The sequence below is a fragment of the Triticum aestivum genome, chromosome 5D (genome assembly GCF_018294505.1).
Source record: "Triticum aestivum cultivar Chinese Spring chromosome 5D, IWGSC CS RefSeq v2.1, whole genome shotgun sequence".
NCBI lineage: Eukaryota > Viridiplantae > Streptophyta > Magnoliopsida > Poales > Poaceae > Triticum > Triticum aestivum.
The window spans coordinates 368,641,168-368,660,595 of record NC_057808.1 but is presented as its reverse complement, the minus strand read 5'-3'; the positions used below and the strand labels follow the sequence as shown (position 1 = coordinate 368,660,595).

The following is a 19,428-nucleotide window of genomic DNA, read 5'->3' as shown; positions in this document are numbered from 1 at the left end:
TCTCCATCTCCAAAGCATCGTCATGATCTCCATCATCAAAGGCTCGACACCTTGATCTGCATCGTTGTGTCGTGGTTGTCTCGCTAACTATTGCTTCTACAACTATTGCTAACGCATAGCGGTAAATTAAAGCAAGTACATGGCGATTGCATTTCATACAATAATGAGACAACCATAAGGCTCCTGCCGGTTGCCGACAAATTACAAAACATGATCATCTCATACAATAACGTATCTCATCATGTCTTGACCATATCACATTACAACATGCCCTACAAAAACAAGTTAGACATCCTCTACTTTGTTGTTGCAAGTTTTACATGGCTGCTACGGGCTTCTAGCAAGAACCGTTCTTACCTACGCAAAAACCACAACGGTGTTTTATCAAGTTTGTTGTTTTAACCTTCTTCAAGGACCGGCCGCAGTCAAATTCAATTCAAATAAAATAGGAGAAACAGACACCCGCCAGCCACCTTTATGCAAAACTAGTTGCATGTCAGTCGGTGGAATCGGTCTCATGTGCGTGGACATGTAAGGTTGGTCCAGGCCGCTTCATCCCACAATACCGCCGAATCAAAATAAGACGTTGGTGGTGAGCAGTATGACTATCACCACCCACAGCTCTTTGTGTTCTACTCGTGCATATCATCTACGCATAGACCTGGCTCTGATACCTTTGTTGGGAAACGTTGCATGGAAAAACAAAAAAAAATCTACGCACACGCAAGATCTGTCAAGGAGATGCATAACAACGAGAGGGGAGAGTGTGTCTACGTACCCTCGTAGACCGTAAGCGGAAGCATTTGACAACGCGGTTGATGTAGTCAAACTTTCTTCGCGATCCAACTGATCAAGTACCGAACGTACGGCACCTCCGAGTTCTGCACACGTTCAGCTCAGTGACGTCTTCACCTTCTTGATCCAGCAAGACGGGCAAAGTAGTAGACGAGTTCCGGAAGCACGACGGCGTGGTGACGGTGATGGTGAAGTTATCTCCGCATGGCTTTGCCTAAGCACTACGAAAATATGACCGAGGGACGAACTAGAGGGAGACGGGCACCACACACGGCTAGGGAATCGTGGTGTGTGTTGCCCCTCTCCTTCCTCTCATATATATAGGTGGAGGGGGGAGGGGAGGCAGCCCCTAGGGCGCCCCAAGTGGCCGACGGCTGCCCTAGGGCGCCTGCCTTGGCCGAATCCCCACTTTCCATATTTGTGTATGGGGGGAGGAAAGCGGGGTTGGCTACCTTCAGGGCGCCTTCCCCTTCCTTCCCTCCCTCTTTGCTACATGAGCAAGGGGTGGAAGGGGCGCACCAGCCTCTTGTGGGCTGGTGTGCTTCTCCCCCTTTGGCCCATAAGGCCCATACACTTGCGGGGGGGTGTCCGGAACCCCTTCCGGTGCCCCGATGACTACCCGGTGTACTCCGAAACTCTTCCGGTGTCCGAATACCATCGTCCTACATATCAATATTTACCTCTCGACCATTTCGAGACTCCTCGCCATGTCTGTGATCTCATCCGGGACTCCGAACAACATTTGGTAACCAAATCATATAACTCATATAACACTATATCGTCAACGAACGTTAAGCGTGCGGACCCTATGGATTCGTTAACTATGTAGACATGACCGAGACACCTCTCCGATCAATAACCAATAGCGGAACCTGGATGCCCATATTGGTTCCTACATATTCTACGAAGATCTTTATCGGTTGAACCATTATGCAAACATACGTAATTCCCTTTGTCCATCGGTATGTTACTTGCCCGAGATTCGATCGTCGGTATCTCTTTACCTAGTTCAATCTCGTTACTAGCAAGTCTCTTTACTCGTTCCGTAATAAATCACCTCGTAACTAACTCCTTAGTTATTTGCTTGCAAGCTTATGATGTGTATTACTGAGAGGGCCCAGGGATACCTCTGTGATACTCGGAGTGACAAATCCTAATCTTGATCTATGCCAACTCAACAAACACCTTTGGAGATACCTGTAGAGCATCTTTATGATCACCCAGTTACGTTGCAATGTTTGATAGCACACAAGGTATTCCTCCGGTATCCAGAGTTGCATAATCTCATAGTCGAAGGAATATGTATTTGACATGAAGAAAGCAATAGCAATAAACTAAACGATCATTATGCTAAGCTAACGAGTGGGCTTGTCCATCACATCATTCTCGTAATGATGTGATCCCATTATCAAATGACAACACATGTCTATGGTTAGGAAACCTTAACCATCTTTGATCAAGGAGCTAGTCTAGTAGCGACATACTAGGGACATGGTATTTGTTTATGTATTCACACATGTATTTATGTTTCCGATCAATACAATTCTAGCATGAATAATAAACCTTTATCATGAATAAGGAAATATAAAATAACAACTTTATTATTGCCTCTAGGGCATATTTCCTTCATTAGTAACTCTGATGGTCTAACTTTTTTTCTAGGGATATCTGAAGTCTAGCTGTTGGAAAAAAGATGACCGTCTAAAAGCCTCAAAGCATTGGAAATTTCGACTATATGGGACCCATCATGTGCAGAGCCCGACAGTCTAGCTTGCTCACTACATTTTTCTATTGTGTGACATGTAGAGCACTTGAGATGCTACAAGACACTTGCACATGGCCCAAGCAACCATTGTTGGGGGACTTTTGTTAACAGACCTATTACATTGATTCCTTGCTGATGGGCCTACTAAGCGGATGGCCTACTCTGTACGCTCAGAACTTAATTCGATCACTAATGACCTACTAAGCGGATGGCCTACTAAGCGGATGGCCTACTAAGCGGTATTGCCACTAATGAACAATGACTGCATATGATTCCACAGATCCTCTCTTCATTAAGTTTTCGCGAGAAATAGGCTAAATATGGATGAAATCAAGTGAGAACATGGAAATGAGTGAAGGAGACAGAGACAATCAGGAGGAGGCGCACCAGAAGCCACAGAGCAACATACGACGTTCATGCGACCGCGACCGCTCACATGAGCGGTCGTATGGCGTGGAAACCAAGGCCTCTCATCCACCCGAACAACTTTATAAAGGGTTCAAGGTCGAAATGTCAACAGAACATCCGCGAGCGAAGCCAGAACAAAGTCATCCTCATCTATCTCCATCAACCCTATTCGCCGCTATTTCCATCTCCATAGCCACCATAGCTCTTCTTCAATAGATCATACTTGTAATCGTGCATCGCACACAACATTCATTGTAAGACATATTATTAATCAATCCATCTCTATGATGTGTTCTTCGTGTGGTCTGATATCCATGTATGCGTAGTTCGGTAAGGTATGTGTTGAGGCAAGAGTCCTTATAACCCTTTGTATTTGTTGTGGGGATCAATGAAAGGGGTTTGAATTAACGTCTCGTATGTGTGAAATAAAATTGTTCCGTAGATGTCTCTTGTCTCGTCTGCGTTCTTCATCCTTTTAGGTACCCAGGATCTTGGAGAGCGAGCCATGGAGAGGCTAAGGGAAAGGAGACCGTGAAGTGTTATTTTGAATATTTGTGTAGTTCATAATCGTATTTAAACATTTTGCAAGTTTTGGGATGTTTGTGTTACACGCCAGCAGTTCGAGTACGTAATTTTCTCGACAAAAAACATTAGAACCTTAGAAAAACCCCAGGTCCGAGGCTTCCCACTGCAAAACCGTCTGAACCGGCGTGATGCTCCACCGGCGGCACCCTCTCCCCGCCCTGCTCCGCCTCTTCTCCACCACCTGCCGCCGCCGCTCCCGCCTTCCCTCGCAGCCGCATCCCCCGAACACCGACACCCTCCCGCCGCGGCCTGTGGCGAAGAAAGTCCCCTTCACCGTGTCGGCGCACGGGAGGTCGTGGAGCGACCCCTACCACTGGATGCGCGACACCTCCGACCCCGACTTCGCCGCCCTCCTCGCCGCCGAGAACGCCTACGCAGACGCCTTCGTTGGTGCTGCCGGAGGCGGCGGCCTCCGCGCGCGCCTCGCTGCCGAGATGCGCGCCCGGCTGGCCCCTTCCGCCGTTTCCCCGCCTCAGCCCTGGGGCCCTTGGTTCGTACTGGCGTACTTTTCCATTTCGTTTGATCCCGTACAGCATGACGTGGAACTGTATCGCTAGCATCCTTCTAATATAGCATCACAGAAGTCTTTTCTAGTGTAGGGTTATGTTTTTTCTTGCACGATTTTAGTGTTAAATTGTTGGTCATGTCAGATGGAATGAACTGTTCTGTCAAATACACGGTTGTGGAATGCATTGTTGGTCTAATCTCCTTGGACGTGTTGCACTTGTTATATATGCTTCTGACTAGAAACATAGCTTTTACTCTCCTATTCAGGAAATAAGTGCTAATGGAAAGACGGGAAAGCACTTTTTAAAATACTTTTTGCTACATAAATGATGCCGCACAACAAAATACAATTGCCTGTGTGTCTTACATAGCCCATGTTTGTGTATCCAGGTCATATTACCAGTATGTGCCAAACGGAATGGAGTACCCAGTTTTGTCCAGAAAGCTGAGGTCCTCTGGTGGTTTAGCAGGACGTTTCCTTAGTTATCTTTCTGACTGGGAGAAGGAAGAAGTGTTGCTTGACTGGAATGAGATTGCAGAGAAATTTGGTACGTGCTTTGCTACATAAAGTAATCTCCATATTTACACATAATATACTGATGTGAGCTTCAATTGTATAGTTTAATGCAGTTTGATTATTATATTTACTGCAGTTAATTGGACATTGCTTATTTGCTTATTATCATTGATTTCTTGCGATGAGGACATTTTATTTGATTGCGCCTGAAGACTTATCAGTGGATCATTTTGTAACTTATGCAGGTTATGTTCACATTGGGAGTTGTCGAATATCTCCCAATCATAGGTTTCTTGCATATACTCTCGATACATCTGGGGGTGAACTGTTTTCGCTGGAAGTGAAAGATCTTCAGTCTAAGCATGTCATTTTTAGTCCGCCAGACAAGGGAATTGTCAGTTTAGCATGGGCTCACGACAGTGAAAATTTACTTTATACTGTCTGTGATGAGACTCTACGTCCCAATCAGTAAGTCTTCCTGCAATAGAGTATTAAGCTCAAGAAGCTTGGTAGTCTTTTACTGTATTTGATATGTTTTCATGTTATAGGGTTTTCTGTAAAAAGATGCAGTCAGATGAGGCCGGCCTTTTAGTTTTCATGGAGGATGATGTAAACTGTTGTGTGGATATCACAAGCACAAAAGATTTCAAGTATATCACTGTGAATTCTAACACAAGGACATCATCTGAGGAAGGTTTCTATTTCAACTTTATACCAAATACTAATGCATTTTGCGACGTTTACCACATATATCTTGTTTTCGATTGTTCTTTCTGATTTGTGCTTGTGTTGCTGCAGGTTTATGTGATGGAATCTGGTAATGTAAGAGAAGGCTTATGGCCTGTACAAAAACGCACCAACAAAGTACAGTACTTTTTGGAGCATCATAATGGGTTTTTCTATATTCTTACTAATGCACCCTTGAAAGATACTGAAACTGCAGTTGAAGGCTACTACCTGGCCAGGTGTAGAGCTGAAAAATCACTGATGGATAAATGGCAGGTCTCTCCCTCCTTCAGAATGTAAATGTCTAGGCAGAGTTTATTACTACCTCTGTTCACAAATATAATATGTTTTTGATATTTCAATATGGACTACATACGGACTGAAATGAGTGAACACACTAAAATGCATCTATATACATTCAAATCAGGCTTAGAACATCTTATATTGGTGAACAGAGTGATATTTGTTAAAACAAAAATATCTTCGTCAGTGATCAACATTGAGTTCTTCCATATCAAGTGGTGATGACATCTGTATATAAGTAGCATATTCATTGCTAGTATGGATTTTTCATTTTTGTGGCCTGAACGCATTTTGTTGCTGAATATGCATTAGATTTATTCCCATTAGACTTCATACTTTAAAAAGTTGTTGCCTGTATTTCTATTGCTAGGTTGTGGCACTCCCTGGGCCGGACTGCACGTTTCAGGATATGGATATTTTTCACGAACATTTAGTTCTCTTTCTTCAAAAAGATGGGCTTCCTCTGTTTTGCTCCATCGATTTGCCAGTCCAGATCGACTTTCAGGTATGATATTTGACTCATGTCATGTTAACCTATTACTATTTGTATGTTTTGACATATTACTCCTAGAGATGTAATACACACTTTGTCTTGGACCATAATGATTTAGATCACCAAATACTTAACCCACCTTGATGCATTGACGGTCTTAATTTCACTTTATCTGTTGCACTTCCAATGTATAACCTGTACTCTGTTATTGTCATTCTCTCTACCTTTTCATACTATGGGCTAGATTGTTGCTACTCATGATTCTGAACACTCGTGTATTATTTGTGCTAATGACTTTTGTTTATCTTCCAGGAGCCAAAGGAATTGGGTGATTTCGCTCCATGGTTTTTCCCAATACCTTCAAATTTATGCAGCATTCTTCCTGGGCCCAACAATGATTTCATGTCATCTACTTTTCGTCTGGTGGTGTCATCACCAGTGGTACAACATTCAACAAAGTTTCTCATTATTTATCTGTGTCAATGGGCATTTCCTTTATTCTATGTTGATATTGGTTTCAGCTCTTCTTTTCTCAATTCCCTGGATCTCACTCTATGATTTATATAATAGCGCCTAGCAAATTCTTTTCTACACACTCAGACCTGTTCTATCCCTTGCCACTCACATAATGCTGTACAATTTCATGAAGTGTATAATCGAACTGTGTATCATGTAGAAGAATATAATTGAACCAAATATTCATCATGTTAATCTGGCGTTTTATTATGTTAATTGAGCAACGTTATTGTACAGTGCATCTATTGTGTTACTAGAGATAAGTTTTCCGAATAAATGTTTAATTTGCTTTATTGTAGATTCCTGACTTAACTGTGGATTATGACATGAGAAAGAAGACATTTACTATCGTTGATCAAGAGGAAGTGACTGGCCTTTGTTCAAGTATATACACAGTAGGACAATCCAATGTTTCAAGCATCCAACAAAATCTGCAGCTTATTGAAGATTCACAAAGTTGGAGTGATCTTTCCAAGTTATTATCTTGTGAGAGGGTCCAAGTTGTTTCGCATGATGGTGTCTCGATACCTTTAGTGATCCTGTATTCACGGGAAGCTCATATTCATGGAGAATCGCCTGGGATCTTATATGGATATGGAGCTTATGGAGAAGATCTGGATAAAAGCTGGTGTTCTGACAGGCTTAGTCTGCTTGCTCGAGGTTGGGTTCTTGCATTTGCTGATGTTAGGTACAGTTTGATGCCTGTGGTATTTTTTCAGCTTACAGGACTGCACTTCCCCATCATCATTCAGTATTTCCCAACTCATCTTACAACTTACTGCAGCATGCGAAACTGTGCATTTTCATTTGATGAACTAGATTATTAAAGCACCAGACTAGCATACCTGCACCCTATACTTGGACTTCCTACAAGTGTGCAACACGATGTCTTTATTCACCAAATTTATAGTATACAGAACGTTAATTTTTATTTTCACCTGAAAGAGACATTAGGTCCTAGGCTGCTATCATATCGAGACGTTGATCCATCATCTTGTGAAAGGACTGCCTGATTTCACTGTTCTGGAGTAGAGCAGGTTCCTGATACGGTGATCCATGTCACAGAGGTAATTTGCTAGAATTCTGAAAGGTGGCCATTTAATAGTCACAAAGTTCTATCATTTTCTCCATCCAGCGGTATTAGGAGGTTATCAACATGGAGTTTGGCTTCCCCACAAAAAATAAATAAATAGAGTTTGGCTGAGCATGTGGTGTGAATGTGTGATATACCATTTGCCGTTTCTCTTGCATGCTCCACAATAAAATTTTAAAACATGACAAGACAGTTGTTTTTGACTTTCCATTTATGATTAGAAGGAAATGCATTTTATGACTGACACCGAAAATTTTATGTTCCCGATTGTTTGTAATTCCCTAGCCTAATTATGTAGGGGTGGAGGGGATCCGTCATGGCATATAGCAGGCACCAAAATCAACAAGATAAATTCAATTCAAGATTTTGCGGCATGTGGTATGCATCTTATCAAGGAAGGTTTTGTGCATGAAAGTCGTCTTTGTGCTATGGGCTCCAGTGCTGGTGGTTTGCTGGTTGGGGCGGTCGTTAATATGCTGCCAAATTTATTCTCTGCTGCAGTTCTCAAGGTAAATCTTTGAGCTCATCCATTGATATATCATTTATCATCTGGGATTTGCTGTGCTTATTCCCTTCTCTTTGCTTCTACTGGTAAATGATGTTTCTGGGCTTTCAAGTATCAGTGACATGTATTTATACTGAAACAGGTCCCCTTTCTTGATATCTGCAATACAATGTTGGATCCTACGTTACCTCTCACCATCTTGGACTACGAAGAATTTGGTGACCCTAATATCCCAGTTGAATTTGACGCAATCCGGAGTTATTCTCCTTATGACAACTTATCTCCGGGCAAATGTTACCCCTCAATTCTGGTGACTGCCTCTTTTAATGATACAAGGTTTTTGTCCACCTCATTGTACTCTTGCGATACTACAGTTTGGATAATTTGTTACTGTTCCATGTGAAATTTTCAGCTCACAAGACTGTATTCAAGGTTTCTAGTTGTGCACTGTTGGTTTTCTTTTGAATTGTCAAACTTCCCTTTTTGTTTGACAGGGTAGGAGTCTGGGAAGCTGCCAAGTGGGTTTCGAAAGTGAGAGATGTCACGTGCCCATCCTGTTCCAAGTCTGTTGTGCTCAAAACTAATATGCAGAGTGGCCATTTTGGTGAGGGTGGACGCTTCATGCGGTGCGAGGAGACAGCCTTCGAGTACGCATTTCTAATGAAGGCATTGGGGATGGATGATATGTCTGCGAAGTAATGAACTGATACTCTGGGCTTACCATGCTGCAAGAGTTGCGGTGATGCATGGAAGCAGTAATCGATATCATTACCTGCTGTGGTGACATCTGGCAACCTGGAATGATACGTTGGATCAGACCGCTCATAGTCCACACTATTGTTGGTTGCGGAGCCATTTATTTGTGGGTTCCTGCAGTTGCACATGGCCAACTGGAGCCCTCAGAATAGCACAAATGAATGTTGTGCGTTAAAGTGTTAAGATCAGGCATCATCTGTCGTTCCCCGTCAAAATTAAGGTCAGTATCGTGGATAGTTATATAGAATTTTTTGTGTCGAGCTACAGAGTTCTCTCTATTATGGCAAAACTCAATCAGACAAACATTATAGATTATATCCAGATTGACATATGGCTCTAGTATGATGCGCCGCGCTAGTTGAGGTGCTACCGATGCTAGATATGGAACTATAATGTGCGAGAATGGATATTGGTTTTGAACCATGACTCACACATCAGGCTAGTTGTATGTCGCTGTCTTGTGTTTTGAAACTCTGAATGAGATTGGGGCTTCCTTAAATTAAGATGAGCTGCATGTAACATCTATGCCTACATTTTCTATGTTTCGATCGTTGTTAGTAGGTAAGTAGAAAGTTAGTGGCGACCTGTTGAAGCGTGTTTAGTACATTTTCTCGGAGCCTATCTTAGTTTAAATATCCTTTCGCTAGTGAGTAGTGACGCAATTATTTATGCTTGTAATGCACGGGGCACTCTCAGTTAAGTAGTACCAGTTGGTGCAGTATGGACCCGTGATCCCAAGTCCACAGTTTTCTACGCCGGCTAGATCCCAAGGCGCAAATTATTGGACTCGGTTCGTTCTTCTTGAAACCTGGCAGTATCATATACTCAAGAAAATAAGTCCAGCCATTTGGCACGCCAATCTCCACGGTTCCGTATGGCTGTTGTGTATACTTCTTGTGTGGTCCTCTGCTTACGTTTTTTCACTGGGTGGCTACTCCAATCCGTTTCGATATCACTGTAAACCGTTTACTCTCTCTGCATATCCATGCAGATGCAGTAGTAGTTGCTGCTCGAGTGCAGCGCATTATTGGGATTCATTGTTGGAAGAGATTCAAGTGGGGAGATGGGAGTGAGTATATATATACTGTGCCAGGCGTGCTTCCCCATGGGTGCGTTGGGTTGGTGCCCCAGTTGGTTGCATTGCATCATGGGTTCGTTGGGGAATGCGATGAATGGCTCCGATTGCTTCCGTTGGAGCTTCTTCTCTCAGTGGGGATCTACTCCGTGCGTGCTTCACCTGTGGTCTCATGATTATGCACTTCAAATCTGACGATTCTGGAGGACCCATGGCGTTGATTCTGATGGGATATGGAGCGATTCTAGACTTCGTCATGTCCGTCGCATAGCTTCGTGATGGCCCTGCCTGATGGCGACACGCTGCTTTGCTTCTCATCCGCGCATGCTCGTGGTAGGGAAGGCTTGGCGTGCTGGTCTCTCTTGCTCCAGGTTTCAGATGCGATAGTTGATTAGCAGGGACTGGCCTTTCTCTCATCACCGTTGGAAGTACGTCACTGACAACATTTACCACTAAAACTTACTTTTCTTTTCAAAAAAGAGGTTGAGACCCCTGTCATCATTATGATGCAAGCCCGTTCTTCTTAATTATTAAGCAGAGCACAAAACAAAGATAATCATGGTCGAATTATTACAAAGAGATGAATAGAACATTTATGACTAAGTCGAGTTCTTCCATTGCAACGCCTTCATGTAGAGGTACATGATCTCATGTCGTCATCATCATGTCGGCTGATGGCCAAGACAAGGGTTTTCATCCTGGTTAATGACATCAACTAATGAAGGCTACTACATCAGCAAGACGATAACGCCTTCAACAAGATAACGACACAAAATCGTCGCTACTGAGTCTAACCAATAAAAACGTGGAAGACATCCTAAAGCAGTCCTCCAACCATCACCTTGAAAACGGATCTGCCCATAATCATCCCAACGCTAGACGCACCATTGAGACGAGAATCAAACGTGGAAGACATTATTCATACCAAGGGGTATCGCCGCCACCACACACGCCCAACCAAGACACTAAATCAAACAAGAATGAGAGCGGGTCCCTCCCGCTGGCCAGGGCCCAAGCTCCTCCGCACCTCCACGGCCCAAAGACCATTGGAGGCAGGACAGGTCGATGATGGCGTCGACGGAAGGACGAGAAAATATAATCACATGGAGTCTTTGTGTTTAGGGCTTTAATCTAGTCAAGGTTTGGATATCTCAATATGGTAATACTGCAATAGTAAGTACTCCCTCCGTTCACAAATATAAGATGTTTAGGATATTTTAATATGGACTACATAGAGACTAGAATGAATGAAAAAACACACTTAAATATGTCTATATGCATCCAAATTAAAAAAAGATAGTGCACCTTATAATACTGAACTGAGAGAGTACTAAACAAGTTGTTTCACGGTGGTTTAGCTCCACACAGTTGGTGTGGCCTACATTTAGTCGATGAATGTTCTATAGATCCATGAAACTATGATCTACTGCACTTGGAGTTGAAGCAGGGAATCAGAAGTCGTCTGATCTTATCGCTGATGAGGTCATCACATCCTGCGAGATTCTCCGAACCACCAATCTCTCTCCCCATAGAAGGTGATCCATAGAATTTTTTAAACTTCCAAATTATTCATAATCAATTGTGACAGGATAGAGAACACCAGAGGTAACAAGAACCAAGTTTATGGACCACCTAGCAACGTTGTAAGCACTGAAGAGAGCCGAAAGCGCGCTGTCATCATTGGTCGCTCCTCATCAGGATTGGGCAAATCTTGTTGTAGTAAATAGGTACGAAGTCGTTGGGCTACGACCCGCAGGACCATCACATCAAAACAGAAAACATCGACAATGAAGTGAGTCGTAGATCGGAAGGATCAAGCTTGTAAACGTAAAAACAAAGATGAGCGGAGATTGGATCCAAATAGATCCATCGAAGACCCGTACCTGATTGGATTCACTAGATCCAATGGAGGCATACGTCCACACACCCTTCAATGCAAGACACACCATCGAGATGTGGATCAAATGCGGGAGACATTATTCCTACCGAGAGACATCTTTACCATCACACATCCCCAACCAAGACACGAAACCAAACAAGAATGAGAGCAGGGTGGGTGCCTCCCACTGGCAGGGGGAGAGGTCCTCTGCACCTCCATGACCCAAGTACTATTGGAGGCGGGAGGGACCGACAACGCAGTCAAACAGGAGGAGGAGAAAATCTAATCACTTGGTAGTTTTTTTGTTTGCGACTTAAATCTAGTCAAGGTCATCCACATTTATTTTTTGCGAAAAATATCCTGATGTATTATAAAATTTCATTAGAAGTAAAAAAAACTCAAAACATACTAAAAATAACACCGTGGTCTCTAGACACCGAACGACCACTACTGTCGCCAGAACGAGTCGTCGATGTGCCGCCGTCGTTACTTTCATAATGGAGCCGGCTTGACCTCGTTGATGACAGTTGGGAAGTCTTCGTGCATGTATAGAACCCATCAACCTCGTTGAACCCTTAAATAGATCTGAAGCAACTCACATCAAATCTTGTTGTTGCGCATGTACTACAAGAAATCCTAACCTCACCGTCCCAAGAAGGTGACAGGAATCTACGCCAGAGTTTCTTTGATTACATTCAGATGGACGAACTCAAGAAGGATCGGAGCCTGGAAGACAAACTCAAAGAAGAAACATTGACATCCACTTGAACGTCGCACCTGCGAGGACTAAAAAAACTAACCTAAACTACTAACTAGAGCAAAGGCATAAAGATTCCCCTCCCTGCCATCGGCCACCAGAGCAGTAGGCAGAGGGGAGACGAGTCCACGGACGTGACAACAAAGTTTGGACGGGAGAGTTTGCCCTAGCCCACGCTGAAGGAAAGGTAATCCACACTTTTTTGCGAAATTGATCGGATTTATTATAAAGTTCACCGGATGTACAAGGCATCTCAAACATAATAAAAATTACATCAAGATTTTGAGACCACTGAACAACCACTATGCCGCCAGAACAAGCCGCTGGCGTCGTTCCCCTACCAAAGTCGGCTTGACCTTGTCGATGACAACTGGGAAGTCTTCATGCATGTGCCCCTAAAGACCAGTGCCCTGGAGTCACAGTCGTTGCGGTTAAACCCTTGACGAGAAACACTAACCTCGCCATGCCAAAAAGATGCTAGGAATCTATAGTAGAGCTCCGTTGACTACGTCCAGGCGGACAAACTCAAGGAGGAACGGAGTCCGGAAGGCAAACTTGAAGAAGAAGCGTCACCATCCGACTTAGCACCGCACCTACGAGGACTAAAAAAATCTAACCTAAACTGTTAACCGAAGCGAAGGCACCAGGATTTCCTCCCCGCCACCGGTAGACAAAGCGACAGGCAGAAGGGAGACGAATCACGTGCTCACGGTGAAGTCCGGAGGGGAGAGTTTGTCCTAGGTGCCAATGATTAAGGGAGAAAAATGGAAGGAAGTCTGAATAACAACCAAAGGTAATCCACACTTGATCGTGATGCTCACGTGAACAGAATCTCGGTAGCTTTGAGGTCAAAATTTCCGTTTTAACCTTTTGTGCTTATAAAATCCAGAATTGACCTCGTTTTCAAAAAAATAAAATTGAATCTGACCTTTTTTGGTCATGCCAACATCCGTGGCGTCTAGCTTGCACAGGAGACACCATGGACCCTGGCGTCTGGCCCTAGCCCACACAACCCATCGGCCCGTTGACCCACTGACGTGGCAAAGGGCCAAACACCAATCATCCTGGCATTTTCGCCCCCAGACCTGGACGCCAGGGACCCTGGCGCCTTGTCTTGGTAAGTGAACTAGCCCCATGGAAGAGTGGGTGGGACCCACCCCACTCACTCTCCCCAATCCAACCCGAGCTTGCAAGAACACTTCCTGCTCCCCCTCTCTCCCACCCCCCAAGCCCACATCAAATCCTCTCCAAAATGTGCTTCCCTTAAGTGGATCTTTCCATCACTTTGTTGCTTGTGGTAATCTCCCCCGAATCACCCGATTTTTTGGGTTAAATCTTGCTATTTTGCTAACATTTTTTACATCCTCTTGGAGGAACCCTAGTTCATGCTTTCCCCTAATTTTAGTGTGTTGGAATTGGTTGAATATTTTGTTTAACTTTGGTAATGTAGGGATATGCTTGGTGTGTAGTAGGAATATTTGCTTGGTGAGTGGAAAGATTGGGGGTTAGGGTTAGTTAGTGTTTAGGGTAAACTTTGCTTAGTGTATGTTAATTAATGACACTTTTTGGACATCATTAATAATTTAGTGTTGATATGGTTTGGATATAATGGATTGTTTTTGGATAACCAACAATTGTAATTGATGCCTTAAATTCATTCATGTTGTTTTTAGATGGAGAGACTTGTTAATGTTCATTATATGAACAAGGAGGCATTCTTGACTAACAATGCCGACACGAGCGAGGAACCAATGGTTTTTGATACAAGCCCTAGCTATGAGAAGGTTGTTACAAAGGTGAGACATGTCTTAAAGTGGATGGACCCCAATGATTGAATTAAGTTAATAGGAAGGTATGATGTTGGATTAATTTGGAGCCAAATCTCGCTTGAAAAGTATGCCTATCGCCTCGGATTTGCATTCAGATGTATACAAGGAAAAAGTTACCCAATCAGAAGACAAGTCACTTGAACTGTTTGCCACCAAGGTTGAACCTCCTAGGTTTGCAATTGACTTGAACCGACATGCCTCTTCCCAATGATCGAGAGGACAAGTGTGCCTCTTGTTGAGCACACTTTTCGCCAAGTAAATGCCCCCAATGTGCCTGACGAAGTGTGCCTCTTTTTGTGGTTAATGCCCCCAATGCTTATCGCCAACCACGTCCCCAACGACCAACTAATGAAGTAAATGAGGTTGAGTTGTATGCCCCCGATGCTTCTAGCCAAGTAAATGAAGTTGAGGTGATTGCTACTGACAAAGTAATTCAGGAGGATGGTGATGCTCATGATGACGATGATGAGCTAGAGGAAGGGTTTCATGGTAATGATGTTGGTGACTTGGATGCCTACGTAGTGCAAAAGAACATGGATCGTGAGTTACCTTTTATTCGTCTATATGGGTATTACTCATATGATGAAGGTCCGGAGGAAGAATTGGACGAGGATGGATTCACTAAGGCTGAAAACCAGATTTACTTTGAGTTGATGGGCTTAGAAAAAAAGACCTCACTTGTTTCAAGATCTCAGCCTTGCCCATAAAGTTGTAGTTGATGGCGGCATGAGAATGACGACAATTGAGGCAACACCTTGCCCGGATCCAGGCGAACCAAGGGAGGAGAATGAGGACGAGAATTCTTATTTGAAGAAAGGAGTGAAGTTCCTAAGTTTGGCTGGGATGAGGGTTTGGTTGTCTGACTATGCCATTCGGAACCACTTGCCATATTATGTTGAGCACTCCGACATAAAGTTGTGTTACAGTGTTGTGACGCCTGGATAATTAAGCTACAGTAATTCTCTGCTAATGGTGCCACGTCACCACGGTTACTGTTGCTAATCTCGCGTTAGTTCGAACCCGATTCAAATTCAAGTTCAAAATCAAATCAAACGGTAAAAGTTTTCAAACATTAAAACAAAAATGTTCGGGTTGTGCCAAATAATGCGTAGGTAATTATGGTGGAGAAACGACACCTTTATAAAATATTTAAATACTATTAGATGAATAAAACAGTAGCGAAAACTATTATCTAAATACTTTTAAATTCAAAAAAATTACAAAACTAATTTAGTTTGGGTAGCAAGTTAGTGTGGCTGTGGCATATTTGGTAACATCAAATTAGGTGCCATTTTGGTATTTCGCTAAAACAAAAATAAAAGGAAACTAAAAGAAAATAGAAAAGAAAAATAAATAAAACAACACACACAGGGCAGAGAACCCCCTTGGCCCAATTGGGCCTCGGCCCAGCCGCCCCCACCTGGCCGCTAACAAGCCGGCCCACCCACTCCCTTGGCCTACTTAGGCTGCCCCCCTCACCACCGAACCCTAACCCCACGGCCGCACACTTTCCCCCCACTCCCCACGTCTCTCCTCTCCCCCTCCCCACGCGATCTGGATCGGGCACACGCCCCGCCCCCGACGCGGTTGCCCCCGCCCTCGCTCGGAGCCTCCGCCGGCGCACATCGTCGCCGCCTCGTCCCGCCAGTGCTTCGCCGGAGCCGCCGGTCGCCGGAGCACCTACTTGTCCTCTTCCCCGCCGGATCGCCCAAGCTCGGAGCCGCTCGACCCCGACGCCGGCACCTCCCCCGAACGGCGCCGCCCTTCGCCGCGCCCCCCATCACCGGCGAGACTGCCGCCACCTCCCCGAGCCCACTGCCTTCCCCCTGCAGCTCCTCTGTGAGGAACCCCCCTCCTATCCTCCTTTCCCTCCTCCCGTATGGCCACCGACTGCCACTCGCGCGCATGTGCCAGCGCGCACCACGGCGCCCCCTGCTCTGGCCGTCGAGGCCCACGCTCGCCATGGCCTCGCCCCGCACCGTCGCCTCTCACTCCCTGCGCCCGGTTCGCGCACCGGCCTCCCCCTGCACGTCACTGGCCACGCCCCGACGCCTCCCGTGCTCTCCTGCCATGGACGCGTCTTGGCAGCCCCCTGCCACCGCTCTCCCTCCGCTGTATAGCCCCGCTGCTGCTGCTCCGCTACCGGTGCCGCTCGCCGCGCGTCCGCGTCGTGCCGCCACCGCATCGCCGTGCGGCCCCGCACCGGCCCGGTCGCGCCCCCACCTCCAGCCTGCGCCGCCCCGCTCAGATCCGTCGTGGTGGCCGACGCCCCACTGGCGGCCACGGGCGCACGCCCGGGCGCCCACTGCCCGCTAGTACCCACGCCCGATAGGCCCCCCTGGGCCACTGCCGGGGGGGGCCTCGCGCCCCTGAGCCACTGCCCCTGGGCCCGAATCCCCTGGGGCCTATGACAAATGGGCCCCACGCCCAGAGAACGAAAAGGAAAAAATGATTAAAAATAATAATAATAATAATTAATTAATTAATAAAAATAAATAAATAAATAAAGAAAGAAAATAAAAATAAAAACAATTAATTAATTAGTTAATTAACCATGCTTAGATTAATCTAATTTAATTAATTAGTTTAATTATTAGTTAATTAATTAGTTAACCCTAATTACCCTAATCAGTCTATGACATGTGGGACCCACGTGTCAGATGACTGCTGACGTCAGCATGATGTCATGCTGATGTCATCGCAACACTGTTTCGGATAATGTATATATTAAATAATTAAATAAATTCCAGAAATTAATAAATTCTTTTAAAATCAATATAAAATAAACCGTTGCTCAGATGAAAATACTTTGTACATGAAAGTTGCTCAGAACGACGAGACGAATCCGAATACGTAGTCCGTTCGTCCGCCACACATCCCTAACATATCGAACTCGCAACTTTCCCCCTCCGTTTCATTTGTTCAAAAATGCGAAACATCGGGAATACCTTCCCGGATGTCCCCCCCTTCGCCGGTACCACCTACTGCCGCGTTAGGACACACCTAGCACCGCTCATTGTCATGTCACGCATCGTCATGCTTATGTTTGCATTGTATTTACTGTTTCTTCCCCCCCCCCTCTTCTCTCCGGTAGACTACGAGACCGACGCTGCTGCTGCCCAGTTCGACTACGGAGTTGACGACCCCTCCTACTTGCCAGAGCAACCAGGCAAGCCCCCCCCCCCTTGATCACCAGATATCGCCTATTCTTCTCTATACTGCTTGCATTAGAGTAGTGTAGCATGTTACTGCTTTCCGTTAATCCTATCCTGATGCATAGCCTGCCCTTGCTTCTACTGTTGTTACCTTTACCTGCAATCCTACATGCTTAGTATAGGGTGCTAGTTTTCCATCAGTGGCCCTACATTCTTGTCCGTCTGCTGTGCTATACTATAGGGTCGTGATCACCTGGGCGGTGATCACGGGTATATACTTATATACTATATACATGACACATGTGGTGACTAAAGTCGGGTCGGCTCGTAGGAGTACCCGCAAGTGGATCTTTGTGGCGGAGCGATAGGGCAGGTTGAGACCACCTAGGCGAGAGGTGGGCCTGGCCCTGGACGGCGTCCGCGGTTACTTCGACATAACACGCTTAACGAGTTCTTGGTATTTGATCTGAGTCTGGCCATTTGGTCTATACGCACTAACCATCTACGCGAGAGTAGTTATGGGTATCCCGGCGTCGTGGTATCAGCCGAAGCCTTCGTGACGTCAACGACTGAGTGGCGCGCGCCGGATTGGACTGGAACGCCACTAGGCTAGGTCTGCTTCCGGCCGCGTACGCAACGTGCAGGTGTACAATGGGCGATGGGCCCAGACCCCTGCGCGCATAGGAGTTAGACCGGCGTGCTGACCTCTCTGTTGTGCTTAGGTGGGGCTGCGACGTGTTGATCTTCCGAGGCCGGGCATGACCCAGAAAAGTGTTCCGGCCAAATGGGATCGAGCGTGTTGGGTTATGTGGTGCACCCCTGCAGGGAAGTTTATCTATTCGAATAGCCGTGTCCCTCGGTAAAAGGACGACCCGGAGTTGTACCTTGACCTTATGACAACTAGAACCGGATACTTAATAAAATACACCCTTACAATTGCCAGATACAACCCGGTGATCGCTCTCTAACAGGGCGACGAGGAGGGGATCGCCGGGTAGGATTATGCTATGCGATGCTACTTGGAGGACGTCAATCTACTCTCTTCTACATGCTGCAAGATGGAGGCTGCCAGAAGCGTAGTCTTCGACAGGACTAGCTATCCCCCCTTATTCTGGCATTTTGCAGTTCAGTCCACCAGTATGGTCCTTTACACATATACCCATGCATATGTAGTGTAGCTCCTTGCTTGTGAGTACTTTGGATGAGTACTCACGGTTGCTTTTCTCCCTCTTTTCCCCTTTCTATACCTGGTTGTCGCAACCAGATGCTGGAGTCCAGGAGCTAGAGATCCCGAGGATGATTCTACATGGAGTTCGGCTTCGAGGAGTAGTTAGGAGGTCCCAGGCAGGAGGCCTTGCCTTTTCGATCGTTGCTACTTTTGTGCTAGCCTTCTTAAGGCAAACTTGTTTAACTTATGTCTGTACTCAGATATTGTTGCTTCCGCTGACTCGTCTATGATCGAGCAATTGTATTCGAGCCCTCGAGGCCCCTGGCTTGTATTATGATGCTTGTATGACTTATTTATGTTGTAGAGTTGTGTTGTGATATCTTCCCGTGAGTCCCTGATCTTGATCGTACACATTTGCGTGCATGATTAGTGTACGGTCAAATCGGGGGCGTCACAAGTGTGAAGTTTGAGCAAGAAGGATGCCCATGGAACGTTCATGTAAGAAAGCTTAAAGAAACCGGAGAATGGGTGTTAAAAAGTTGTGTTGCTACTCATAGGTGCAAATGCCATCAAAACGACTTCGTAAGACACACTGC

The 19,428-nt window shown here is 45.3% G+C and overlaps 1 protein-coding gene across 1 annotated transcript; it reads left to right on the top strand.

The window, feature by feature from the left end:
• Positions 1–3,648: 3,648 nt before the first annotated feature.
• LOC123121817 (protease 2) lies at positions 3,649–15,216 on the top strand. Its single transcript, XM_044541884.1, has 16 exons — positions 3,649–4,043; positions 4,451–4,608; positions 4,823–5,045; positions 5,126–5,186; positions 5,376–5,579; positions 5,977–6,111; positions 6,412–6,540; positions 6,915–7,303; positions 8,007–8,217; positions 8,356–8,549; positions 8,708–8,908; positions 9,961–10,038; positions 11,633–11,687; positions 14,354–14,476; positions 14,605–14,666; positions 14,793–15,216. Exons 1-16 carry the CDS (start codon positions 3,682–3,684, stop codon positions 15,214–15,216), a joined length of 3,009 nt encoding a protein of 1,002 aa, XP_044397819.1. The 5' UTR covers positions 3,649–3,681.
• The last annotated feature ends 4,212 nt before the right edge of the window (positions 15,217–19,428 follow it).